Raw genomic sequence first — 23276 nt, 5'->3', positions numbered from 1 at the left:
ATTCATTTCAAGAAAAAATAACCTCAAATTTTTGGAAGAATTCTGTTTTTATTCCAGACAGTTGATCAGGTTTATCAGAAATTCATTTGGTAAAGTAACAACCCCGACTTCCTGGAAGAATTCTGTTTTTATTCAAGGCAGTTGATCAGGTTCATCGGAAATTTACTTTATAAAAGAATAACCTCAACTTCCTGGAAGAATTCTGTTTTTATTCAAGGCAGTTGATCAGGTTCAGGTATTCACTTTATAAAAGAATAACCTCAACTTCCTTGACGAATAGAAACGTATCATCCATTTTTCACTAAGAGACCAAACGAAAACAAAACAAAGGTAAAAACACAAAGTCACGTTGTTGTAATGTGATCTGTGTAGGTCTAGGCCTGATGATGCTCCGATAGGAGCGAAACACGTGTAGCTTTAAAAAATTATATGGATTTGATGAGACCGTGACTTTGTGTTTTTACCTTTGTTTTGTTTTCCTTGACGAATTCTATTTTTATTTCAAGCAGTTGATCAGGTCTAACAGAAATTCATTTCCAGTAAAAATTAGCTCAATTTTTGAATAATTCCTGAAACAAATAATCTGAATAAATAACGACCCCCTAATATGCTTGTTACAGCAATGGGCCTATAGCCAAAAAATAGTACATCCTGGAATGTTGAAATTGTTCCCTTCTGCTGCGAATTGTATATGTCTTTGACATAACAACAATATCAACATTATTACCCGTAGATTCCAGAAAAAGTAATAATTGTTATAATTTATATATATACTTTTTATATTTACATGTATTATACTTAAGCTTGTAAGGAGTCTCTAAAAAAAGGAACCTACTTCGTTGGTTAAACTCAATTTTGTTGGTACCGTAACAACACCCGAAGTTTACGTCATTATAACTACTTCAACTACTACTGTCTTTTTACAATAATTCCACTTTTCTTTTCGACTTTTTCTTCATGCACATCCGCCATAACCTCAAATTCCTTTTTTGTCTCTGCCGGTCTATTTTAGGCATCTCCGATAAGTATTTTAACGAAGTCCGATCAAACACCCTAACGAGCTGCCAAATATTCCCTAATTGGGAAAAAGGCGAATTTCGGCAAATAATCGTTCATTGTAATCGACTATACACTGACGGAATATAGTCGGGTCCGAGTTATTCGAAATACGCGGCCAAAAAGTCTAAAATTGGGGCGGCAGATTGCGAACGATTTCGGTCTCATTAAGGGACACGCGGGGTTCGTTTTGTCTATTTTTTTTTTACGATAAGAATTCGTCGTAAAACCCAAATTGGGACGGCATTTTATATAGCAAAGAAAAAAATTAAACCTAATTTTGTAAACTCTCGTGATAGAGTTTGGGTGTAAAATGCTCTTTCGCTCTTTGTGTGTGCACTATTCGCTCTCGGAACTTGAAACAGTTAAAATGCTAATTACGAACAGAATCAGATAACCAGGTGAGAACCGCGTTTAGACCTGGACAGAGTGGTTTAATCGGGGAATTACACCCACATGTAATAGACCCCGCGTTACTTGCTTTGGTTTATTTCGAACCTTGGCCTGAGTAATTTTAATTTATTATATACGTCTTGTGCACAAAAAAGCATGAAATAAACGCTCTTTTATAGAGATTTTTTTTTCAGTACTCATTGTCCAAGTGATTAGGTTAATACATTTCTTTGAGGTGTAAAATATAATGAAATAAGCGGAGGATTTTTACGTGCTATGGTAAAGTATCGCCCTTGATATTTTTTTAAAAATTGACAAAAGTTTATAAAATTTAAAAAACAGCTAAGTTTTTGAGTTATTTAATTTTTTGCAGAAATACTTGATAATAATCTTAAGAAATTGAGAAAAATTTAACATTCCTCAGTTTCACTGATAGATTCTTTCCAAAAGTAGATTATACAAAGTTCAAAAAATATATTATTATCGATTTGCAATGACACACGTATGTATTAATTGGGTATGTGGTACTCCTGCTGATGAAAGTAGATTATAATATACTGGGTGTATGAAAGTATTATATTTTCATTGAATTTTGTAAAATGTACTGTCATTATATACAGCTTTTTGTACTAAATAAAAATATAATGTAATTTTTTTTTTATCCCTATTGTTGAAGTAGTGATTAATTTTTTTCAGGTCAAGTCGAGTGCAATAATTAGTGTTTCCTAGGCAAATAAATCATGTTTTTCTCGTTTTGACTGCCTGGAAAATATTAATGAAAATTTCTACATAGTTTTCCAGATAAAGTAGTAGTTTAGGTATTTTTTACCTGACCTCGACTGCCTGGACGAAATACATTTTCAATTTTTTCCAATAAATGAGAACTACCTAACTGCCTGTAAAAAATTAAAAATTAGGTAAAATTCCAGTTAATTTTTTTCCCGTTTTTAAATACCTGGAAGAAACAACAGAAATATACATATTTTATACCATGGCAGTCATTCTTTAAAACGCGAATTAAGGTGCCCTAAAAAAATTGAATTGGATAAAGCCTTGAACCAGAAACAAATTGATAGTCATACCAATAGTATGGGATGGAATTTATTATCTACTCGTATAGAATTTTGCTTATACAAATTTAAAATCAAAATGGTTTATTTGTCAAAATTTACAGTTTTATAGGTCAATAAAAATTACATTGACAAATAGGACTATTATCTCGATTATAAAACCGTTTTCCCTAGTAAGCACAAGCAAAGAAGGGATGAAAAATGACCCTTATTACGCTTTTAGAATTGACTAACTGTCCTAGATTTTTGGAATTGTATTTTTGAAATAATTGAGTTCTAGTTAAATTTTTTGAGATTTTTGGATGTTTCCACAAACACTTGATATTAACTTCCAAAAATTAATAAAAAGAATATTAAGAAAAATTAAAGGCTTAAAGAACGACTTTCCTGAAATGTCAATAAATTTATTGCATTTTACAGACTTTAGCTCAAAAAATTATATAGTTTAATTTAATCTTATTCTTACCTAAATTAAAAAAATTTTAATTAAATTTAGAGTTTGATTTGATTGAATTTAATTCTTAAATTCCAATTTTACGAAAACGCAATTACATTTTTTAAAATTTAATTTAACAGCAATTCCAGGGTTTCGCCCATTTTTGCAGCTCTCAATCAATAACAAAACTAAATTAAATTTATAGTTTAATTCCGAAATATTAGTTTTATAAAAATGCCATTAAATTAAATTTATTTTACAGGAACTCCAATCAATTAATTTTAATTTAGTTTTAGCTAAAAAAAAAGAACTAAATTAATTAAGTTTAGATTTTAATTAATTTTAATTTCATAGAAACGCCATTCAATTAAATGTATTTTACAGGCATTTCTTCAAAAAGGAAATTATAATTATGGAAACTTACATAGGGCGTAATTGATTTTTAATTTTTACAAAAACTCTATTAATATTATAATTTATTTAGATTTGCGTGACTCAGTTAAAAAACTATTAAAATTCTTTGAATTTGCAGTAGAGGTTCCACTTTTATTATTTTATTTTACGATTTAAAAAAAATATTAAATTATTAATTTTTAAATTACAAAAATTGTATTCTAGTGGTAATTTTCAAAATCTCAATGAAGAATAAACTAAATTTAAATTTACAGTCTGATTTAATTCCATAAAAAGTTCATTTATTCATAAATTTAATTTACTGTACCTACAGGAACCGGTTCAGAAAATAATAAAATTGATCAAACCTACACGGTGTTTAATTTTATTAATTTACAAAAAAGCAATGAAATTTTTAGTTAAATTAAATTTTACACAAATTTCATTAAATTTATTTTATTTAATAGTTTAGGGAAAAGTTAAATAATTAAACTACAATTAGACCTAATTTGTTATCGTATTAAAATGTTAATAATACAAAATTTTTTGTCAAATAATTTATTAAAAGACCATGTTTATTTTTTAAATTTTTTACAAATAATTTTTAATTTTATAATAAATTTATTAAAATTTTTTATGATAAAAAGTTATTTTATTTTGCCCGCATCAGATAAGAAAACAATTAAATTCATAACATCTTAATTTGACAGAAATGCCATTAAATTTTTTGATTTTTCAATTTAAAGTTTAATTTAATTTAAATTTTACAAAAAATTTCACTAAATTGTTAATTATACTGAAATTTATTAAATTTTCTATTAAAAGAAAAATTAAAGGCTTTAAGAGTGACTTTTCTAAACTTTTTAAAATATTTTAGAAATAATTTCGGTTTTATTGAAATTTTTTGAGAGAATTTCGGGGTTATTGCGGACGTATTAAATAAAAAATTAAAAAAAAATTTACTTGTTTGCCGAATTCTTGAAATTCTAAATTTTCTAGAAATAATTACGTTTTACCCAATTTTTCTCGACATTTTTGGATTTTTTTTTTAAGAAGTACTTAATACAAAATTTAAGTAAATTGATAAAAATTAAAAAATTAAACTGTTTTTATATTTAAATTTTTTCAAATATTTTAGAATTATCTTTAAAAAAAAAAAATTGAAATTTTTGGATTTTTCCAGAAATACTTAATATACGACTTTTAAAAAAATTGAGAAGAATTTTTTTTCTTACATTTTTCGTATTGAAAATAGTCTAATAATCCATTACAATTTACTGAAATGTTTCCATTTTTTTTGTACTTTTAATAGGAAACATAAATATATTATACCAAAAGCAAAAAGGAAAAAAAGCGATAATAAATATTTTAATAATTCTAAAATCATCATTCTCAAAGTCAACTTTTACACCTCGAGACTCCCCAACTCCTAAATCATTTTTTAATAATTAAATAAAACTTTAAGATTGATTCAGTTAAAACCGATATTTTTAATGCCAACTTCGAAGTCCTGCGACTCATTAAATCAAGAGTCAATTATATTGAATCATCTTTTTACTGATTGAGTGAAACCTTGACACAGGAAAATTTTAAAATTAAAAAAAAACGTTAGATTTTATTGTTTTTTGGAAATTTTAAAAATTATTTAAAAATACTTACAATTTACCCACATTTTTGGAATATTGAGTAAGAAAAATTTTTTTACTGGTCGTTAATTTGAATTAATCACTAACAATATAAATATATTATATCCATGACAATAAGGGAAAACACAATTATTTCACTCGCCCTGTAACATATTTATCTTAGCTAAATTTCGAAATATAAAAAAAAAAAATGTTTTTTCAATTTTTGGAAATTTTAAAAATACTTATTAATGGAAAACATATTTTATTTTTTTTTTCTAATCATTAGCGATTTTCATAGAAAAAAAATATCACAGAAATAATTTTTATGATAAATGAAAACTGGTTTTGGCCTAGAACAGTTGCGATCTTCTTAAGGGCGCATTAAAGGAAAATAAATAAAAAAAAACACTCTTCTTTATCAGATCAGTATTTTTCCTTACACAGCAATGACTTTTAAAGTTTGCCAATTAAAACATAAATAAATATTTATTCCTTCTTATCGGCTTAGAAGCTATGTATATCACAGCTGTGATAAATTATTCATCTCATGATTTTATTTGGTTAGTATGTATTTATCAGTTTAGAAAAACAGTATTTTTTCCTGTTGCATAAAAGAAATCACGACAGTGATTTTAGGGATTTAGCAGCATCAATTTCAATTTTGGCCCGAAACTAACAAAATATGACGATTAAAAAAATCACTGTTGTGATTTTAAGGCGTGTCAGCAGATTTCAACTTACCGAAAAATTCTCACAAATTGGCAATAAAATACACTTTACTGAAGATAATCCGATTTTTTTTTTCAAAAATAATAGTTTTTACCCAAATTTCCTTTAAGTTATGCGAAAATGTGTTAAAACCCCAAAAAAATCAGTGGCTATACTTTTCCAAGGCAAATCCCCAAATTTTTTTTTTTTTAGCAATATTTTCTCTTAAATACACAAAGATTCAATTCCATATTGCCCGATTTCAATTTTTAAAAATTAGGTATTTTTGTTGAAATTAACCCCAAAAAATGTACCAAAAAAGAACCCTTTTATTCTCCAAAAAATATACTAAAAAAATGCCCGATTTTCTTCAAGATTCAATTAAAATCTCCATGTGTACAGGGTGTCTTAAATTCGAGGGTGATCCTTTCATTTTATTAAGTTTAACCGGCTAATCTCATTTTGTCATAGTATATAAATTTAAAAAAATGAAAATATTAGGTTAGGAAAAGATACATTTTCATTGAATTGGTTTAAAAAAAAACTATATCAAATACAGAGTATTTTATAGCTTCAGTTTATATAAAATCAATTTATTTGGAAATCCCATTGATATATCTTTCTCTCTTGCACTCACGGAGTTCTTATGGGAAGAAGGAGTAATCGGACGTGCAAGTGCGATACCTCATTTTAAAGGCAATTAAAAATACTTTTTTAAAAATGAGAAAATCCAATATGGCGCCCATAAGAAAAAAATAAAGACGATGATGATCGAGAAAAAAACGAAACGTCGGATTAATTTTTTTTTTGCGTCATGTTGTAGAGCATAAAAAGTGGCAATGAAAAACTGTTTTTAGTTTTCCGATGTCTCTTTAAATAAAGTCGGTAGAAGGTAAAAACGATTTTGACAATTTTCGATTTTTTTCGGATAACTCTACGGATATTTTTTAAACGTCATTTTATTAAGCTCCAAATTGCGCAACTTTGCTTCCATTTACCTGACCCCGTAACTCTTACGGTTTCCGAGATCCCAACGGTCACCCTCGAGTTTGGGACACCCTGTACAGTATGTAAAATAAAATACCGTTAAATAAAAGGAATAGCCGAATAAATAGCATTAAATTTTAAACATTAATTCTCAATTTTTAATTAGAGATTTTTTAATTTATACGACCTTCAAACTTTGAAACAAATAGGACCATCTTTGTCCATAACGTCCAATAGCCTAATTATATATATCGTTTACAAAAAATAAAACAAGTTATACAATGAGATTATCTAATAACTTCCACATTACTTTAAAAAAAATTAATAAATAATTTTAATATAAAATACCTATATATACTTTTCGTCACCTATATACACTCTACAATTACCATAAACATATGTATATTATAAGAAAAATAAGACATAAATTGGACAAATTGATATGAAAAATCTTTCAGAATTAAGTGGTTTATTATACTATTGGCAACCTATTGTATTTATTTAGACCATTGAAAAATAATGAATTTTGAGCCCATTCTTGTGATATAAAAATTATTTCTCGATCATCAATAAATCAATCAACAAATACTGTGGAGCATAATCAATTTTAATCTTATGGACAAATGCCGGCGTATTAAGTAAAAGGTGCTCTTTGACTGGTCACGCATTCTAAAACTTAATATAACATGTCTTTTATTGAAGTCAATCTTGGTTTACGTAGTATTTTGCAACTTTTAAAGTTATGCCATAAACTCATTTTGTTTTAACAAAAATAATACACTAAAAGAACAATTAAAGTGAGGCAGGATAAGTACATTTATTTTATCCACAAGCTTAAGTAAGAAGAACATCTTACTTAAATGAAATCTTCTTAATCCACTGTGGGGGGAGAGGAATTAATTTTTTTTATTTATATGGTAAAATATTCGCGAATATTTTACCCGAAAAACGGCCTTCTAATTGGCGCACGTAAGACAGTTTTAAGCTCATTAATTCCGACCCGATCTCCGGTTATTTCTGGCATTTCTCCGCGGCCCCTAAACCCTCGAAATTAATGGGTTTAGTTCAATCTAATCAGCTGTCAATTAAGCGGAACTCCGCGGTCTCTTTTATACAACTTTTATTAACCCGTTTAACAAAAAAAAAAAAAGAACGAAAATGAAACAAGGATGAGGAGGATACATAAACTGTTGCGTCAATAGCCCCCTCTTCCCAAAGCAGTATAAACCCCAAAATAATTTCTTATGCAATTAATTGGTTGTTTGCAGAATATTCGTTGATTAAATAATCGAAATAAGATGTCGGGGTTTGTTGGGGTGAAATGGGGCTTACCTGGCTATAGGCATCATTTTTAGGGCGAGGGCTCTGCTTAGGCAAAATCCAGCGCCACCAGTTGCAAACCAGAATCTCACACGTTGCTGAAACAAGGAAGGAAACATCGTTATTTAAAAAAAAATTAGCAAAATTTTTGTTGTTTAAGTAGCTTTATAGTCATTATTATAAATGATGTATAAAATTAAAAAAGCTTGGTACAATTTTTTATAATAATGTCCTAAATAGTATTCATTTAAATGGAAAGATTGTTTAATTGAGAAGAATTAAGTGGTGGCGCGAAACTCCTGCATAGGGTGGTTTTAAATGGTCCTTTTTTTCTTGTGGTTGCATAAAACTTGAGTCATGTGTACAATTTATTAACAAATACGTGTTGTGCATGACCTATGATTTTTGACTCGAGGGATTTCCTGATGATTCTTTAACTATCATTAAAAAAATCGTTGAAATTGTTGCAGTAGTTGATGAGATATTGAAAGATTTATCACAGGAATGCCTGTACTCAATTAAATCATTTAACTCTTGTAAATCAGCTAATAGCTAAACATCTAATAATAAAAATGATATAATTTTTGACTCGTGGGATTTCCTGATGATTCTTGAACAATCATTGAAAAAATCGTTGAAATTGTTGCAGTAGTTGATGAGATATTGAAAGATTTATCACAGGAGTGCCTGTACTCAATTAAATCATTTAACTCTTGTACATCAGTTAATAGCTACACATCTGATAATAAAAATGATATGATTTTTGACTCGTGGGATTTCCTGATGATTCTTGAACTATCATTGAAAAAATCGTTGAAATTGTTGCAGTAGTTGATGAGATATTGAAAGATTTATCACAGGAGTGCCTGTACTCAATTAAATCATTTAACTCTTGTAAATCAGCTAATAGCTAAACATCTGATAACAAAAGTGATATGATTTTTGACTCGTGGGATTTCCTGATGATTCTTGAACTATCATTGAAAAAATCGTTGAAATTGTTGCAGTAGTTGATGAGATATTGAAAGATTTATCACAGGAGGGCCTGTACTCAATTAAATCATTTAACTCTTGTACATCAGTTAATAGCTAAACATCTGATAATAAAAATGATATGATTTTTGACTCGTGGGATTTCCTGATGATTCTTGAACTATCATTGAAAAAAATCGTTGAAATTGTTCCAGTAGTTGATGAGATATTGAAAGATTTATCACAGGAGTGCCTGTACGTAATAAAATGATTCAACTGTTATTAATCAGCGAATAACTAAGCATCCAATGATCAAAATAGTATGATTCTTGATTCACGTGATTCCTTAAATAATTTTTTAACTATAATTGAAAAATCATTGAAATTCATGCAGCAGATAATGACATATTATTGAAAGGTTTGTCACAGGCGTGCCTGTACTCAATAAAATCATTACTCTTGTGTAAACCAGCCAATAACTAAACATCTGATAATGAAAATTATATGATTTTTAACTCTTGGGATTTCCTGAATGATTCTTCAACTAACATTAAAAAAATCGTTGAAATTCTTACAGTAGATAATGAGATATTAAAAGATTTATCACAGAAGTGCCTGTACTCAATAAAATCATCCAACTCTTGTAAATCAGCCAATAACTAAGCATATGATGATCAAAATAGTATGATTCTTGATTTGTGGGATTCCTTGAATGATTCCTAACCTATGATTTAAAAAATCAAGGAAATTCTCACAATAAATGATAAGATATTGAAAGGTTTATCACAGGAATGCCTGTACATAATAAAATCTATTATCTCTTGTAAATCAGACAATATCTAAACACTTTCTAGTACAAATAAGACAAATAAATCTTTGACTATCTGAGTCTACGCATCACTACGTAATATTCCGCACTAACACATTTTTCGTATTTTAAATTAAGGCACTTTTAGATATTCTAAGTAAGTCTTTGTACAATTTTATAAGTAAACCCTGGGTGGTGAATAGAACTTTGATTATATTAAAAAAATTGTACTTAAATACTATGTTCGTATCCAGAGTCTAAGTGTCACTACCAAAACCTTCTAAATACGTCAATAAGTTTATTTTCTCGTGAATAATTGAGCATATGAGACAGTATTTTCTAAATTAATATTTATTAAAATAGTGACGTCATACCCAACAAAATAAGTTCATTAATCATTGTCACAATTACATTGTTTCACAAGAGTGGCAGTACAAAATTTAAAAGGAAACTTTCCCTGCAGATGATACAGTCTTCATGGCAGAAGATTATCTAAGAAACGCTACTAGACCTCCAGAAGAAAATATATTATTATCGTCAAATATATATTTATTCAACGGTTTTGGTATATTTATCAACATGGTCCAGGTATATTTATTAAACTGTAGAATATACGTATATCATATACTATTCTGTTTACAAAAGAGAGAAAATTTCGGTATTTAAAAAAATGTGAAACTTGATTACTACACTTCCAATACTTGGTGAAATTCTTCGGAAAAACCACTGTTTTTCATCCATCTTATCCAATCTAATTTAGATTGGATATTAATGACAAAACCCACTGTTATTCATGCGTATTATTTTGGAAAACAATGATTTTTGAAAACAATTTCTTACTGGTAAGTTGTGTGGGGTGGGTGGGGGGGTAAGGGTAAAGTTAATAAAAAACGGCTTTTTTGCAAAAAATAATTGCCTGAAAAAAAAATGCTTTTTAAGAAAATTATAGGTGATAAAAACTCTATAGTTTTTGTATCTACACTTTTCTCACATAACCTTAAGGTTTTCGAATAAAACGGGAAAAAACCTTATTTTATATCTCGAAAGCAAGGTGTATCGCTATGAAAGTTGCAGTAGTTTTTCATCGCAACTAAGTGAAAATTTAGTTTTTCCTGATGGGTCAATAAGTGTGTCAAATATTTGATAAAATGTCCCCGATATCATACCACTGTATAGCATACGATATATTCTTCATACACCTATCTATACCTATCTATACCCTTCTATACATATACAGGGTGTCCCAAAAGTGATGGATCAAACTCAAACAGGAGATAGAGGGAGTCATTTACAATCAAAATCACCCCCTATGTTGTTATGCAATTGTGAATAGGTTAAAAGTTATAGCCATATATGTGTATTTTTTTAATTCCAGCACCTTTGTCAAATAAAAGCTTTTAAAAAAATTATACAGTTGATTAAACAATTTGTTTTTTTTTTATTGTACCTAGAAATGATGTGCCTCTCCAACAAAAATATGTTTCTTAAACATTACTTTTTAAGAGCACTAGAAAAACCATTTTTTTTGGACTTTTTACAACTTTAAAAATAAGTACTTAACTTTGATGCCATTTTTTTGCGAAGAAAATATAAGACATGCTGAGTGACCCTGAACCTTAAAAACTTCTTTAAGTCATACTGATTCCAGCAAAGTACAACTTGAATAGATTATTAAAATTTCTTATTGTCTAATTAAATTTTTACTTTTTTAAGAAATATACATATTTTGCTTTATTATTTTATGAAAAAATAATAAAATTAAAAAAATGTTTAAAAATACATAAGTATGTCGACTTCTAATACTGACCAATTTATCTGCGGTTATTTTGAAGAATGTTGATTTGTCGTGTTTTTTGTCGTGAACAAAATTTAAAAATAATTTAAAATAGGTAGTGTTGTGTTGTCCAGGTACTGGCTAAGTACATACAATTTTGTATTATTTATACAACTGAACACATAATGCCTTATACCGTCCGTGAGTATGCAGAAATGCATTATGTTTATGGATTTTGTAATGGAAACCCTCGAGCGGCTGAAAGGGAATATCGTGAACGATTTCCTGATCGTGAACGATATCAGGGTGTTTCAACGAGTGCATAACGCATACGTGGAGGGGCAGATTCTTGGAAATCCTCGCAGAATAGGAAGACCTGATGAAAATGTTGAGGCAGAAGATGACATCATTGAAATGGCATTAGAGGAACCTTCAACTAGTGTTCGCCGCATATCAAGACGGTCTGGTATTCCGAGAACAACAGTACACCGCATTCTACGAAGAAACCAGTTGCATCCCTATCATGTACAACCGGTTCAAGATCTATTACCGGGTGATTATGACAAGAGGGTGGAATTTTGTAGAGAAATGCTTCATCGTAAGGATCCACCATTTTTTAACAAAATTTTATGGTCAGACGAATCTAGTTTTCAGAGGGCGGGAATATTTAATATTAACAATTTACACCACTGGGCTTATTTTAGCCCCAGAATTGTTAGAAATGACCGCTTTCAACATCAATTTAGTGCGAACATGTGGAGTGGCATTCTTAATGGTTCATTAATTGGGCCGTTTGAACTACCAGCCAGATTAAATGGTGAAATCTATAGGAGATTTTTGGAAGAAAACTTACCTGTTTTACTTCAGGATATTCCATTAAATATTCGTCAATCAATGTGGCTGCAGCACGATGGAGCGCCCGCCCATTACAGCCTTCTACAGGTGAGACAGTTTTTAAATGAGGCCTACCTTGGTCGTTGGATTGGACGGGAAGGTACAATTCGTTGGCCACCGCGCTCCCCCGACTTCAATCCAATTGATTTTTTTTCTATGGGGGTACTTTAAGGAGTTGGTATACGCCAGGGAAAATCGTAATGAGGAAGAGCTACGCCACCAAATAATTACAGCAACTAGATTAATTACCCAAAATGAACGTTCATTCAGAATGATTAATAGAAATTTTATACGCCGATGTCGGTTATGCATTAGATTTCGCGGCAGACATTTTGAACACTTATTGTAAATGATAGCAAAACTATCATGTAAAACAATCAACCATTTTCAAATGTTTTTTGTACCTTATTGCAATCCACCAACCCAACAAAACACAATTATTTATTTTAAAAAATTGGTAAATATTGATTAAGCCATAAAATTCTTTTTTGCCTCTTTTTTGAAAAACTCAAAATTTAATTAGCCAATAAGAAATAATGTATTTAAGTCATGCCTTGCTGGAATCGGTATGAAACGTAGAAGTTTTTAAGCTATAGGGTCACTCTTATATCTTACATTTTTGAGAAAAAAATGGCATCAAAGTTAAAGATACTTATTTTTAAAGTCGTAAAAAGTCCAAAAAGAATTTTTTTTTAGCTCTTTCGAAAAGTAATATTTAAAAATATATTTTTATTAGAAAGATACATCACTTCTAGGTAAAAACAAACAAAAAAACGCATTGTTTAATCCACTGTATAATTTTTTTATAAGCTTTTATTTGACAGTGTGCTTGAATTTAAAAAATACATAAAAATGGCTATAACTTTTAAACTATTCACAATTGCATAACAACATAGAGGGTGATTTTGATTGAACATGACTCCCTCTATCCTCTGTTTGAGTTTGATCCATCACTTTTGGGACACCCTGTATATATCTTATATATACACCTGGTATATACCGAAAATAAAAGTTTATTTAACCATCGTGTGTTGCTTAAGGTCTGAAGTCTTTTTTACTAAAAGTGTTTCAATTTAATTTTCTCCTTTTCACATTTTAATTAAAGAACTGCGTAATGCCTTTAAAAGTTCCACACAACACTAAATGATCCAGAGACGATACACTTCTGGACTTTCCGAACTTCCTGGACTTCTAACTGATGAAAAAGCAATAATTAAAGGATCTAGGGTGAAGATTTGTCCAATTATTAACCAGTGGCAAACTGATGACCAATTTGAATAAAGAGTCGAAAGAACTCGTCCATTATCTCAAAGAGACCTACAAACACTATGACAAATACTGTCAGTACTAAGCAGGTCATCTATAGTTTTTATAAGGTCTGATGATGCTTTATTAGCGAATATAGGATGTTTTGGGATCCAGACTTTTTATTTCTTCTCTTGAATAAAGAGGATGTTGAAAAGAAAAAGAAGAAGTACACATTCCAGAAGTTCTAAACAAGAAGCAAATACAACCGCCATCACCAATTTAATCCCAGTAAAATTAACTCCATAACAAAAAACTTCAACTCCAAGTTAATTAACTTAATAAACCTCTTACGCAATTTTTCTCCAATTTAAAACGATACCCGTGTCACGAGTTAATCAGATTAGGCCCGTCATCCACTTCACCGTTTCTGAATAATCAGTGATCTTAATTATATTGTCAAATCGGTCCATTTTATCGGCTCAGACCAGGGGTCTTTTAATTAACGTTATTGGGTTTTATACAATGAAGATGAAACGGCTACTGATAGGGCACATAATTAGAATGGCAACAAAGTAAGAACAACAGGTCACTCATTCTTCTGTCTCTCTTTCTCTTTCGCTCCATTCATTCATCAATCAATTTATTTTATTATTAGGGTCATCAGCATATTCTTCTCTTTTTCTGCTTCTTTCGTTGCTCCTCTTGTTAATTTAGATGATCCTATAAGAGCTGTGTCGTCTACAAATGTTAAATTGCGAGAGTCGACATATTACTTTAACCTAAGAATATATAGGCAATTTAAAGAAAAGGGTCCCCCGAGGACCCTTTTTGGTGACTTCCAGGCCCTTTTTAAGACCCCTCTAGGGCGAGGGTTAATATCCCTATCAGAGATACAATCTTCTCTCCTGTATTGGAAACGTTTAAATATATATAGAGAAAGCTGGCCCTAGTCGTTTTTTTCTGCAAGGATATTTCGAGCAATTAGTGACGGAATATAAACGATAAAAAGGGCAATTTTCTCCCCCGTCAAGGGACGGAAGAAAATTAACTTTTTTAATCAAACAAACGGTCGAAACTTAAACATTTGCCGAGTCGCAAACTAATCCGTCTTTTTGCGAGTAATCCGCCCCCAACCGGGGGGAGTTTAATTTTTATTAAAATTCGAGGGTCGTAAATCATCGTTTGTTTTTTCACCCTCTCCCCACTGAGGCCCAAAAGAAAAATAAAAGAGGTTTTAGTAATAAAACGCGATAAATTGGACGGAAAGTGATTTAAAAGAGGCAGGGGAATTGAACTTTATATTTAAGGTCTGTGAAGAATGTCTTCTTAAAATGATCTACGGTTAATCAAACGTCCAAGAGAGGCTTCAAGGAATTTGTCTTTTGCAGACGACACGGCTCTCGTGGCAGCAGATCTTAAAAGGATAATTTCCAAGTATTTCAATGATTTTTCTTAGTAAATTGTTGGTTTTGGTATATTTATCAACAGTATATGGTCAAGGTATATTTATTAAACTGTAGAATATACGTAATAAAATTGACACGGGATTTACATATTTAGTTTTTAAATTTGATTACTACACCTCAAATATTTGATGAAATTCTTCTAAAAAATCATTGTATTTCGTCCATATTATCGAATCTAATAACGCTGTTTTTATAGTAATTATTTATATGTAAAATTATATCAAATTTAAATAAACAGTGTTATTAAATTAAATATTGAATGTAAAATTAATTATTGAATGTAAAATAAAGTAAATATTAAATATTGCAAAAATATTTTTTTTTATCAACACAACCCCTACCCCCCCACCCACCCCAAACATTTACTTAGTAAGAAATTCTTTAGAAAAATCAATGTTTTTTGTCCATAATTTCCAATCTAATAGCACTGTTTTTGTATTAAATATTTATTAATATACGTATATATAATTATGTCAAATTTAAATAAATAAACTGTGTTAACAGATTAGATAATAACGATTAAACCAGCTGTTATTCATGCGTATTATTTTGGAAAACAATGATTTTTGAAAATAATTTCTTACTGGTAAGTTGTGTGGGGTGGGTGGGGGGGCAAGGGTAGGGTTTATGAAAAACGATTTTTTTGCAGAAAATAATTGCATAAAAAAAATGCTTTTTAAGAAAATTATAGGTGATAAAAAAATCTATAGTTTTTGTATCTTACAGTTGTTAATGAGTCTACAGGAAAATGTTTGGTAGCACTAGAAATCTCACTTAATTTCCTTTATTTTATATACTATAATATATATTTTAAAAAGCATCCCTTAAGGAGATATACAAGAAATTTGAAAGTACATACAAGCAGAACATAACAGGGTCTTTTGATAACTACGCAAATTAAATCTAAAGGACCTGAAGATTTTCTCAAAAGATTCTTTTTATTATTTAAAGGGTTCCTCCTCCTCGACTAATTCTTGCTCATAATTTTCTGGGTACCTCAATTATTTCTCAACGTTTTCCCTTTTATAAAATCATCATCAACTTGTTAACAAAACATCCAAGAGAAACCAGAGCGGGACCTCAAGAACTTTGTTTTTTGCAGACGACACGGCTCTCGTGGCAGCAGATCTTGGAAGGACACTTGTTTCAGACGTGACTTGTTTCAGACGTAAATCTAAAAAAGGACAGGAAAAAGACAAAAAATTATTAAAAGGGGATTTTTCCATTATTTAATGGAATGAACAACTTTTTCTTTAGTGCTCATAGTCTGTAAATAATGTTTTCTTAAAATCATCAACTGGAAAGAAACCAGTGATATTCTTGCAGTGGATGATGAGATATTGAAAAATTTATCACAGGAATGCCTGTACTCAAAAAATCATTCAACTCTTCTAAATTAGCCAATAACTAAGCATCTGATGATCAAAACAAAATGACTCTTGTTTTGTGGGATTTTTTTAATGATTCTTCAGCTATGATTGAAAAAATCATTAAAATTCTTGCAGTAGATGATGAGATATTGAAAGTTTTATCACAGGAATGCCTGTACTCAAAGAAAGCATTCAACTCTTCTAAATTAGTCAATAACTAAGCATCTGATAATCATAACGAAATAACTCTTGTTTTGTGAGATTTCTTGAATGATTCTTCAGCTATGATTGAAAAAATCATTAAAATTCTTGCAGTAGATGATGAGATATTGAAAGTTTTATCACAGGAATGCCTGTACTCAAAAAAATCATTCAACTCTTCTAAATTAGCCAATAACTAAGCATCTGATGATCAAAACGAAATGACTCTTGTTTTGTGGGATTTCTTGAATGATTCTTCAGCTATGATTGAAAAAAGCATTAAATTTCTTGCAGTAGATGATGAGATATTGAAAGATTTATCACAGGAATGCCTGTACTCAAAAAAATCATTCAACTCTTCTAAATTAGTCAATAACTAAGCATCTGATGATCAAAACGAAATGACTTTTGTTTTGTGGGATTTCCTGAATGATTCTTCAGCTATGATTGAAAAAATCATTAAAATTCTTGCAGTAGATGATGAGATATTGACAGTTTTATTACAGGAATGCCTGTACTCAAAAAAATCTTTCAACTCTTCTAAATTAGCCAATAACTAAGCATCTTATGATCAAAACGAAATGACTCTTGTTTTGTGGGATTTCTTGAATGATTCTTCAGCTATGATTGAAAAAATCATTAAAATTCTTGCAGTAGATGATGAGATATTGAAAGTTTTATCACAGGAATGCCTGTACTCAAAAAAATCATTCAACTCTTGTAAATTAGTCAATAACTAAGCATCTGATGATCAAAACGAAATGACTCTTGTTTTGTGGGATTTCTTGAATGATTCTTCAGCTATGATTGAAAAAATCATTAAAATTCTTGCAGTAGATGATGAGATATTGACAGTTTTATTACAGGAATGCCTGTACTCAAAAAAATCTTTCAACTCTTCTAAATTAGCCAATAACTAAGCATCTTATGATCAAAACGAAATGACTCTTGTTTTGTGGGATTTCTTGAATGATTCTTCAGCTATGATTGAAAAAATCATTAAAATTCTTGCAGTAGATGATGAGATATTGAAAGTTTTATCACAGGAATGCCTGTACTCAAAAAAATCATTCAACTCTTCTAAATTAGCCAATAACTAAGCATCTGATGCTCAAAAGGAAATGACTTTTGTTTTGTGGGATTTCTTGAATGATTCTTCAGCTGTGATTGAAAAAATCATTAAAATTCTTGCAGTAGATGATGAGATATTGAAAGGTTTATCACAGGAATGCCTGTACTCAAAAAATCATTCAACTCTTCTAAATTAGCCAATAACTAAGCATCTGATGATCAAAACGAAATGACTCTTGTTTTGTGGGATTTCTTGAATGATTCTTCAGCTATGATTGAAAAAATTATTAAAATTCTTGCAGTAGATGATGAGATATTGAAAGTTTTATCACAGGAATGCCTGTACTCAAAAAAATCATTCAACTCTTCTAAATTAGCCAATAACTAAGCATCTGATGATCAAAACGAAATGACTCTTGTTTTGTGGGATTTCTTGAATGATTCTTCAGCTATGATTGAAAAAATTATTAAAATTCTTGCAGTAGATGATGAGATATTGAAAGTTTTATCACAGGAATGCCTGTACTCAAAAAAATCATTCAACTCTTCTAAATTAGTCAATAACTAAGCATCTGATAATCATAACGAAATAACTCTTGTTTTGTGAGATTTCTTGAATGATTCTTCAGCTATGATTGAAAAAATCATTAAAATTCTTGCAGTAGATGATGAGATATTGAAAGTTTTATCACAGGAATGCCTGTACTCAAAAAAATCATTCAACTCTTCTAAATTAGCCAATAACTAAGCATCTGATGATCAAAACGAAATGACTCTTGTTTTGTGGGATTTCTTGAATGATTCTTCAGCTATGATTGAAAAAAGCATTAAATTTCTTGCAGTAGATGATGAGATATTGAAAGATTTATCACAGGAATGCCTGTACTCAAAAAAATCATTCAACTCTTCTAAATTAGTCAATAACTAAGCATCTGATGATCAAAACGAAATGACTTTTGTTTTGTGGGATTTCCTGAATGATTCTTCAGCTATGATTGAAAAAATCATTAAAATTCTTGCAGTAGATGATGAGATATTGACAGTTTTATTACAGGAATGCCTGTACTCAAAAAAATCTTTCAACTCTTCTAAATTAGCCAATAACTAAGCATCTTATGATCAAAACGAAATGACTCTTGTTTTGTGGGATTTCTTGAATGATTCTTCAGCTATGATTGAAAAAATCATTAAAATTCTTGCAGTAGATGATGAGATATTGAAAGTTTTATCACAGGAATGCCTGTACTCAAAAAAATCATTCAACTCTTGTAAATTAGTCAATAACTAAGCATCTGATGATCAAAACGAAATGACTCTTGTTTTGTGGGATTTCTTGAATGATTCTTCAGCTATGATTGAAAAAATCATTAAAATTCTTGCAGTAGATGATGAGATATTGACAGTTTTATTACAGGAATGCCTGTACTCAAAAAAATCTTTCAACTCTTCTAAATTAGCCAATAACTAAGCATCTTATGATCAAAACGAAATGACTCTTGTTTTGTGGGATTTCTTGAATGATTCTTCAGCTATGATTGAAAAAATCATTAAAATTCTTGCAGTAGATGATGAGATATTGAAAGTTTTATCACAGGAATGCCTGTACTCAAAAAAATCATTCAACTCTTCTAAATTAGCCAATAACTAAGCATCTGATGCTCAAAAGGAAATGACTTTTGTTTTGTGGGATTTCTTGAATGATTCTTCAGCTGTGATTGAAAAAATCATTAAAATTCTTGCAGTAGATGATGAGATATTGAAAGGTTTATCACAGGAATGCCTGTACTCAAAAAATCATTCAACTCTTCTAAATTAGCCAATAACTAAGCATCTGATGATCAAAACGAAATGACTCTTGTTTTGTGGGATTTCTTGAATGATTCTTCAGCTATGATTGAAAAAATTATTAAAATTCTTGCAGTAGATGATGAGATATTGAAAGTTTTATCACAGGAATGCCTGTACTCAAAAAAATCATTCAACTCTTCTAAATTAGCCAATAACTAAGCATCTGATGATCAAAACGAAATGACTCTTGTTTTGTGGGATTTCTTGAATGATTCTTCAGCTATGATTGAAAAAATCATTAAATTTCTTGCAGTAGATGATGAGATATTGAAAGATTTATCACAGGAATGCCTGTACTCAAAAAAATCATTCAACTCTTCTAAATTAGTCAATAACTAAGCATCTGATGATCAAAACGAAATGACTTTTGTTTTGTGGGATTTCCTGAATGATTCTTCAGCTATGATTGAAAAAATCATTAAAATTCTTGCAGTAGATGATGAGATATTGAAAGTTTTATCACAGGAATGCCTGTACTCAAAAAAATCATTCAACTCTTGTAAATTAGTCAATAACTAAGCATCTGATGATCAAAACGAAATGACTCTTGTTTTGTGGGATTTCTTGAATGATTCTTCAGCTATGATTGAAAAAATCATTAAAATTCTTGCAGTAGATGATGAGATATTGACAGTTTTATTACAGGAATGCCTGTACTCAAAAAAATCTTTCAACTCTTCTAAATTAGCCAATAACTAAGCATCTTATGATCAAAACGAAATGACTCTTGTTTTGTGGGATTTCTTGAATGATTCTTCAGCTATGATTGAAAAAATCATTAAAATTCTTGCAGTAGATGATGAGATATTGAAAGTTTTATCACAGGAATGCCTGTACTCAAAAAAATCATTCAACTCTTCTAAATTAGCCAATAACTAAGCATCTGATGCTCAAAAGGAAATGACTTTTGTTTTGTGGGATTTCTTGAATGATTCTTCAGCTGTGATTGAAAAAATCATTAAAATTCTTGCAGTAGATGATGAGATATTGAAAGGTTTATCACAGGAATGCCTGTACTCAAAAAATCATTCAACTCTTGTAAATTAGTCAATAACTAAGCATTTGATGATCAAAACGAAATGACTCTTGTGTTGTGGGATTTCTTGAATGATTCTTCAGCTATGATTGAAAAAAGCATTAAAATTCTTGCAGTAGATGATCAGATATTGATAGTATTATCACAGGAATGCCTGTACTCAAAAAAATCATTCAACTCTGCTAAATTGGTCAATAACTAAGCATCTAATGATCAAAACGAAATGACTTTTGTTTTGTGGGATTTCTTGAATGATTCTTCAGCTATGATTGAAAAAAGCATTAAAATTCTTGCAGTAGATGATGAGATATTGAAAGTTTTATCACAGGAATGCATGTACTCAAAAAAATCATTCAACTCTTCTAAATTAGCCAATAACTAAGCATCTGATGATCAAAACGGAATGACTCTTGTTTTGTGGGATTTCTTGAATGATTCTTCAGCTATGATTGAAAAAATCATTAAAATTCTTGCAGTAGATGATAAGATATTGAAGGAGTTATCACAGGAGTGCCTATACTAAATAAAATCATTTAACTTTTGTAAATTAGTCAATACCTAAGCATTTAATGATCAGAATGATATGATTCTTAACTCGTCGATTTCCTAAATGATTTTTTAACAATCAGTGAAGCAATCATTGATAAACTTGCAGTAGATGACGAGATATTGAACGATTTATTACAAAAGCGCCTATACTCAATAACATTATTCTACTCTTATCCTATAGCCAATAATATGTTTTTTCTTTTTCTCCTCGGCTAATTTATTCTTGCTCTTCTTTTCCTAAATTATCTCAGTTATTTCTTAACGTTTTCTTTATTTTCTATAATTTTTACGAAATTTATATTTTGGAGGGGTCGACTAATAGAAATTCAAACGCATGGAAAAAATCATTTAAAAAACCTGGAAAACTTACTCCAATAGCCTGGAAAACATAAGTAACTTCAAATCCAAAGAGGAAAACTTATAGTATGGAATAAAATGGAAGACTACTTCAAAATTAAGTGTAAAAGGCAAGACATAAAACCATAAAACATTATTTGAAATACTTGGAATAAAGTTGAAAAAAAAATATTCCAAAATTCTGGAAATAAAAGAAACCGATTAAAAATTATTAAATTAAAATGGAATGAATTATTTTAAATGCCTAGATTAAATAGGAGATAGCTTTAAATAAGGAAACCAAATTAATTTTCAAAAAGTAAAAGAGAAATACAAGAAATGAGGACAACCTAAAGTTAAAATTACATTACAAGCTTCAAAAGAAATTTGAAAGCTTTGTATTATACACGAAACAATATTTGGAATAACTGAAATATCTTCATATGACTTAAAAAAAAAATTAATTTGATTTCTAGTTTGCCAGGCCATGCATGTTTAGTTTCACGTAAGACTATATCGTTGCCGTGACGCACCAACGGTACACGACTTTAAAAACAAATCGTGTCAAACTCGGTGATGTTGAAACAAATAAATTACCTTCCTCTATTTCTTGTTAATCAGCCAATAACTAAGGATCTAATGATCACAACGGTATGATTCTTAAGTCGCGGATTTGCTGAATGATTTTTTAATAACCAGTGAAGGACTCATTGATATTCATGCAGTAGATGATGAGATATTGAAAGGTTTATCACAGGAGTGCCTGTATCCAATAAAATCATTCATCTCTTCTATATAACTGTTAACCGAACAACCTAGAGAGACCAGAGGGAGGTTTGAGGAAATTTGGCTTTTGCAGACGACACGGCTTTTATTGCAGCAGATCTTGGAAGGAAAACTGTTTCAGATGCGGATGGTAAGAGGCGTATATTTTAAATCTGAAAAAATACAGGAAGAAAGAAGAAGAAGTGTTTTGTCAAGTTTATCTGGAATTCTTTTTATTATTTAACGTTTTGCTAGTCTCGACTCGTTTCCATTATGTCCCTCTAATCTAAACTTGAAGAAAATTGACACATTCGGTGAAAATAACATTCTTTGCAGATGACTAGCACTCGGAAAAAAAAATTACAGAATTCATATGAAAAAAAAAAGAGTGAGGCAGAAAATCCCAGCAGCAAATTCAACTCAAACACAATCTCTCCTAACGCGATTACATTATCTCTTATGCACTTCCACCGCAAATTTACATTCATGCCTCGCTAAAGTGTGTGTGAGAGAGAGTGAGATGGAAAGAGTAAAGATATCGTGTGCTGACCAAACTGCCAATTTGGCAAATGAACACGGGGCAAAGGGCCCTCCGGTCATTTTCTATAATATTATTTCAATGTTGCCACGTTGCTCCTTGGAAATCTAATCGAGTAAGGGTGGAACAAAGATAGAGGATGTTTTTTAAGAAATTTTGACAGCGAACTATGACGTCACGAAGTTACTACTCTATTATCACAACCATTAAGGTTCAACCGAGAAAACAACCGTAAAAAGTAAAAGTGATACTTATCCGAAGGTCTGGTACAGATGGTCACTTGTCACGCTCACCATCGGTTGTTACTTCTTTATTTTTTCTGTGTTCTCATCTCTCTTTTTCTTTTTCGAAATTCCTCGGTAACCGCTTGCGAAGATGCGACGCGAGACAAGGAAAGCGAACAATGTTT

General features: G+C 30.1%; 1 protein-coding gene across 1 annotated transcript in view; it reads right to left on the bottom strand.

Moving 5' to 3' along the window:
- The window catches only part of LOC126746517 (fringe glycosyltransferase), a 120360-nt gene that overhangs the window by 20073 nt on the left and 77011 nt on the right, over positions 1-23276 (bottom strand). Inside the window, exon 6 of the mRNA XM_050454824.1 lies at positions 8004-8089. Within this exon, the coding sequence (XP_050310781.1) occupies positions 8004-8089 (86 nt within the window). The remainder of the gene's footprint in view (positions 1-8003; positions 8090-23276) is intronic.

This window comes from Anthonomus grandis, chromosome 17 (assembly GCF_022605725.1).
Source record: "Anthonomus grandis grandis chromosome 17, icAntGran1.3, whole genome shotgun sequence".
NCBI lineage: Eukaryota > Metazoa > Arthropoda > Insecta > Coleoptera > Curculionidae > Anthonomus > Anthonomus grandis.
The sequence above is the reverse complement of the archived record's forward strand: the minus strand, read 5'-3'. Positions and strand labels throughout refer to the sequence as shown.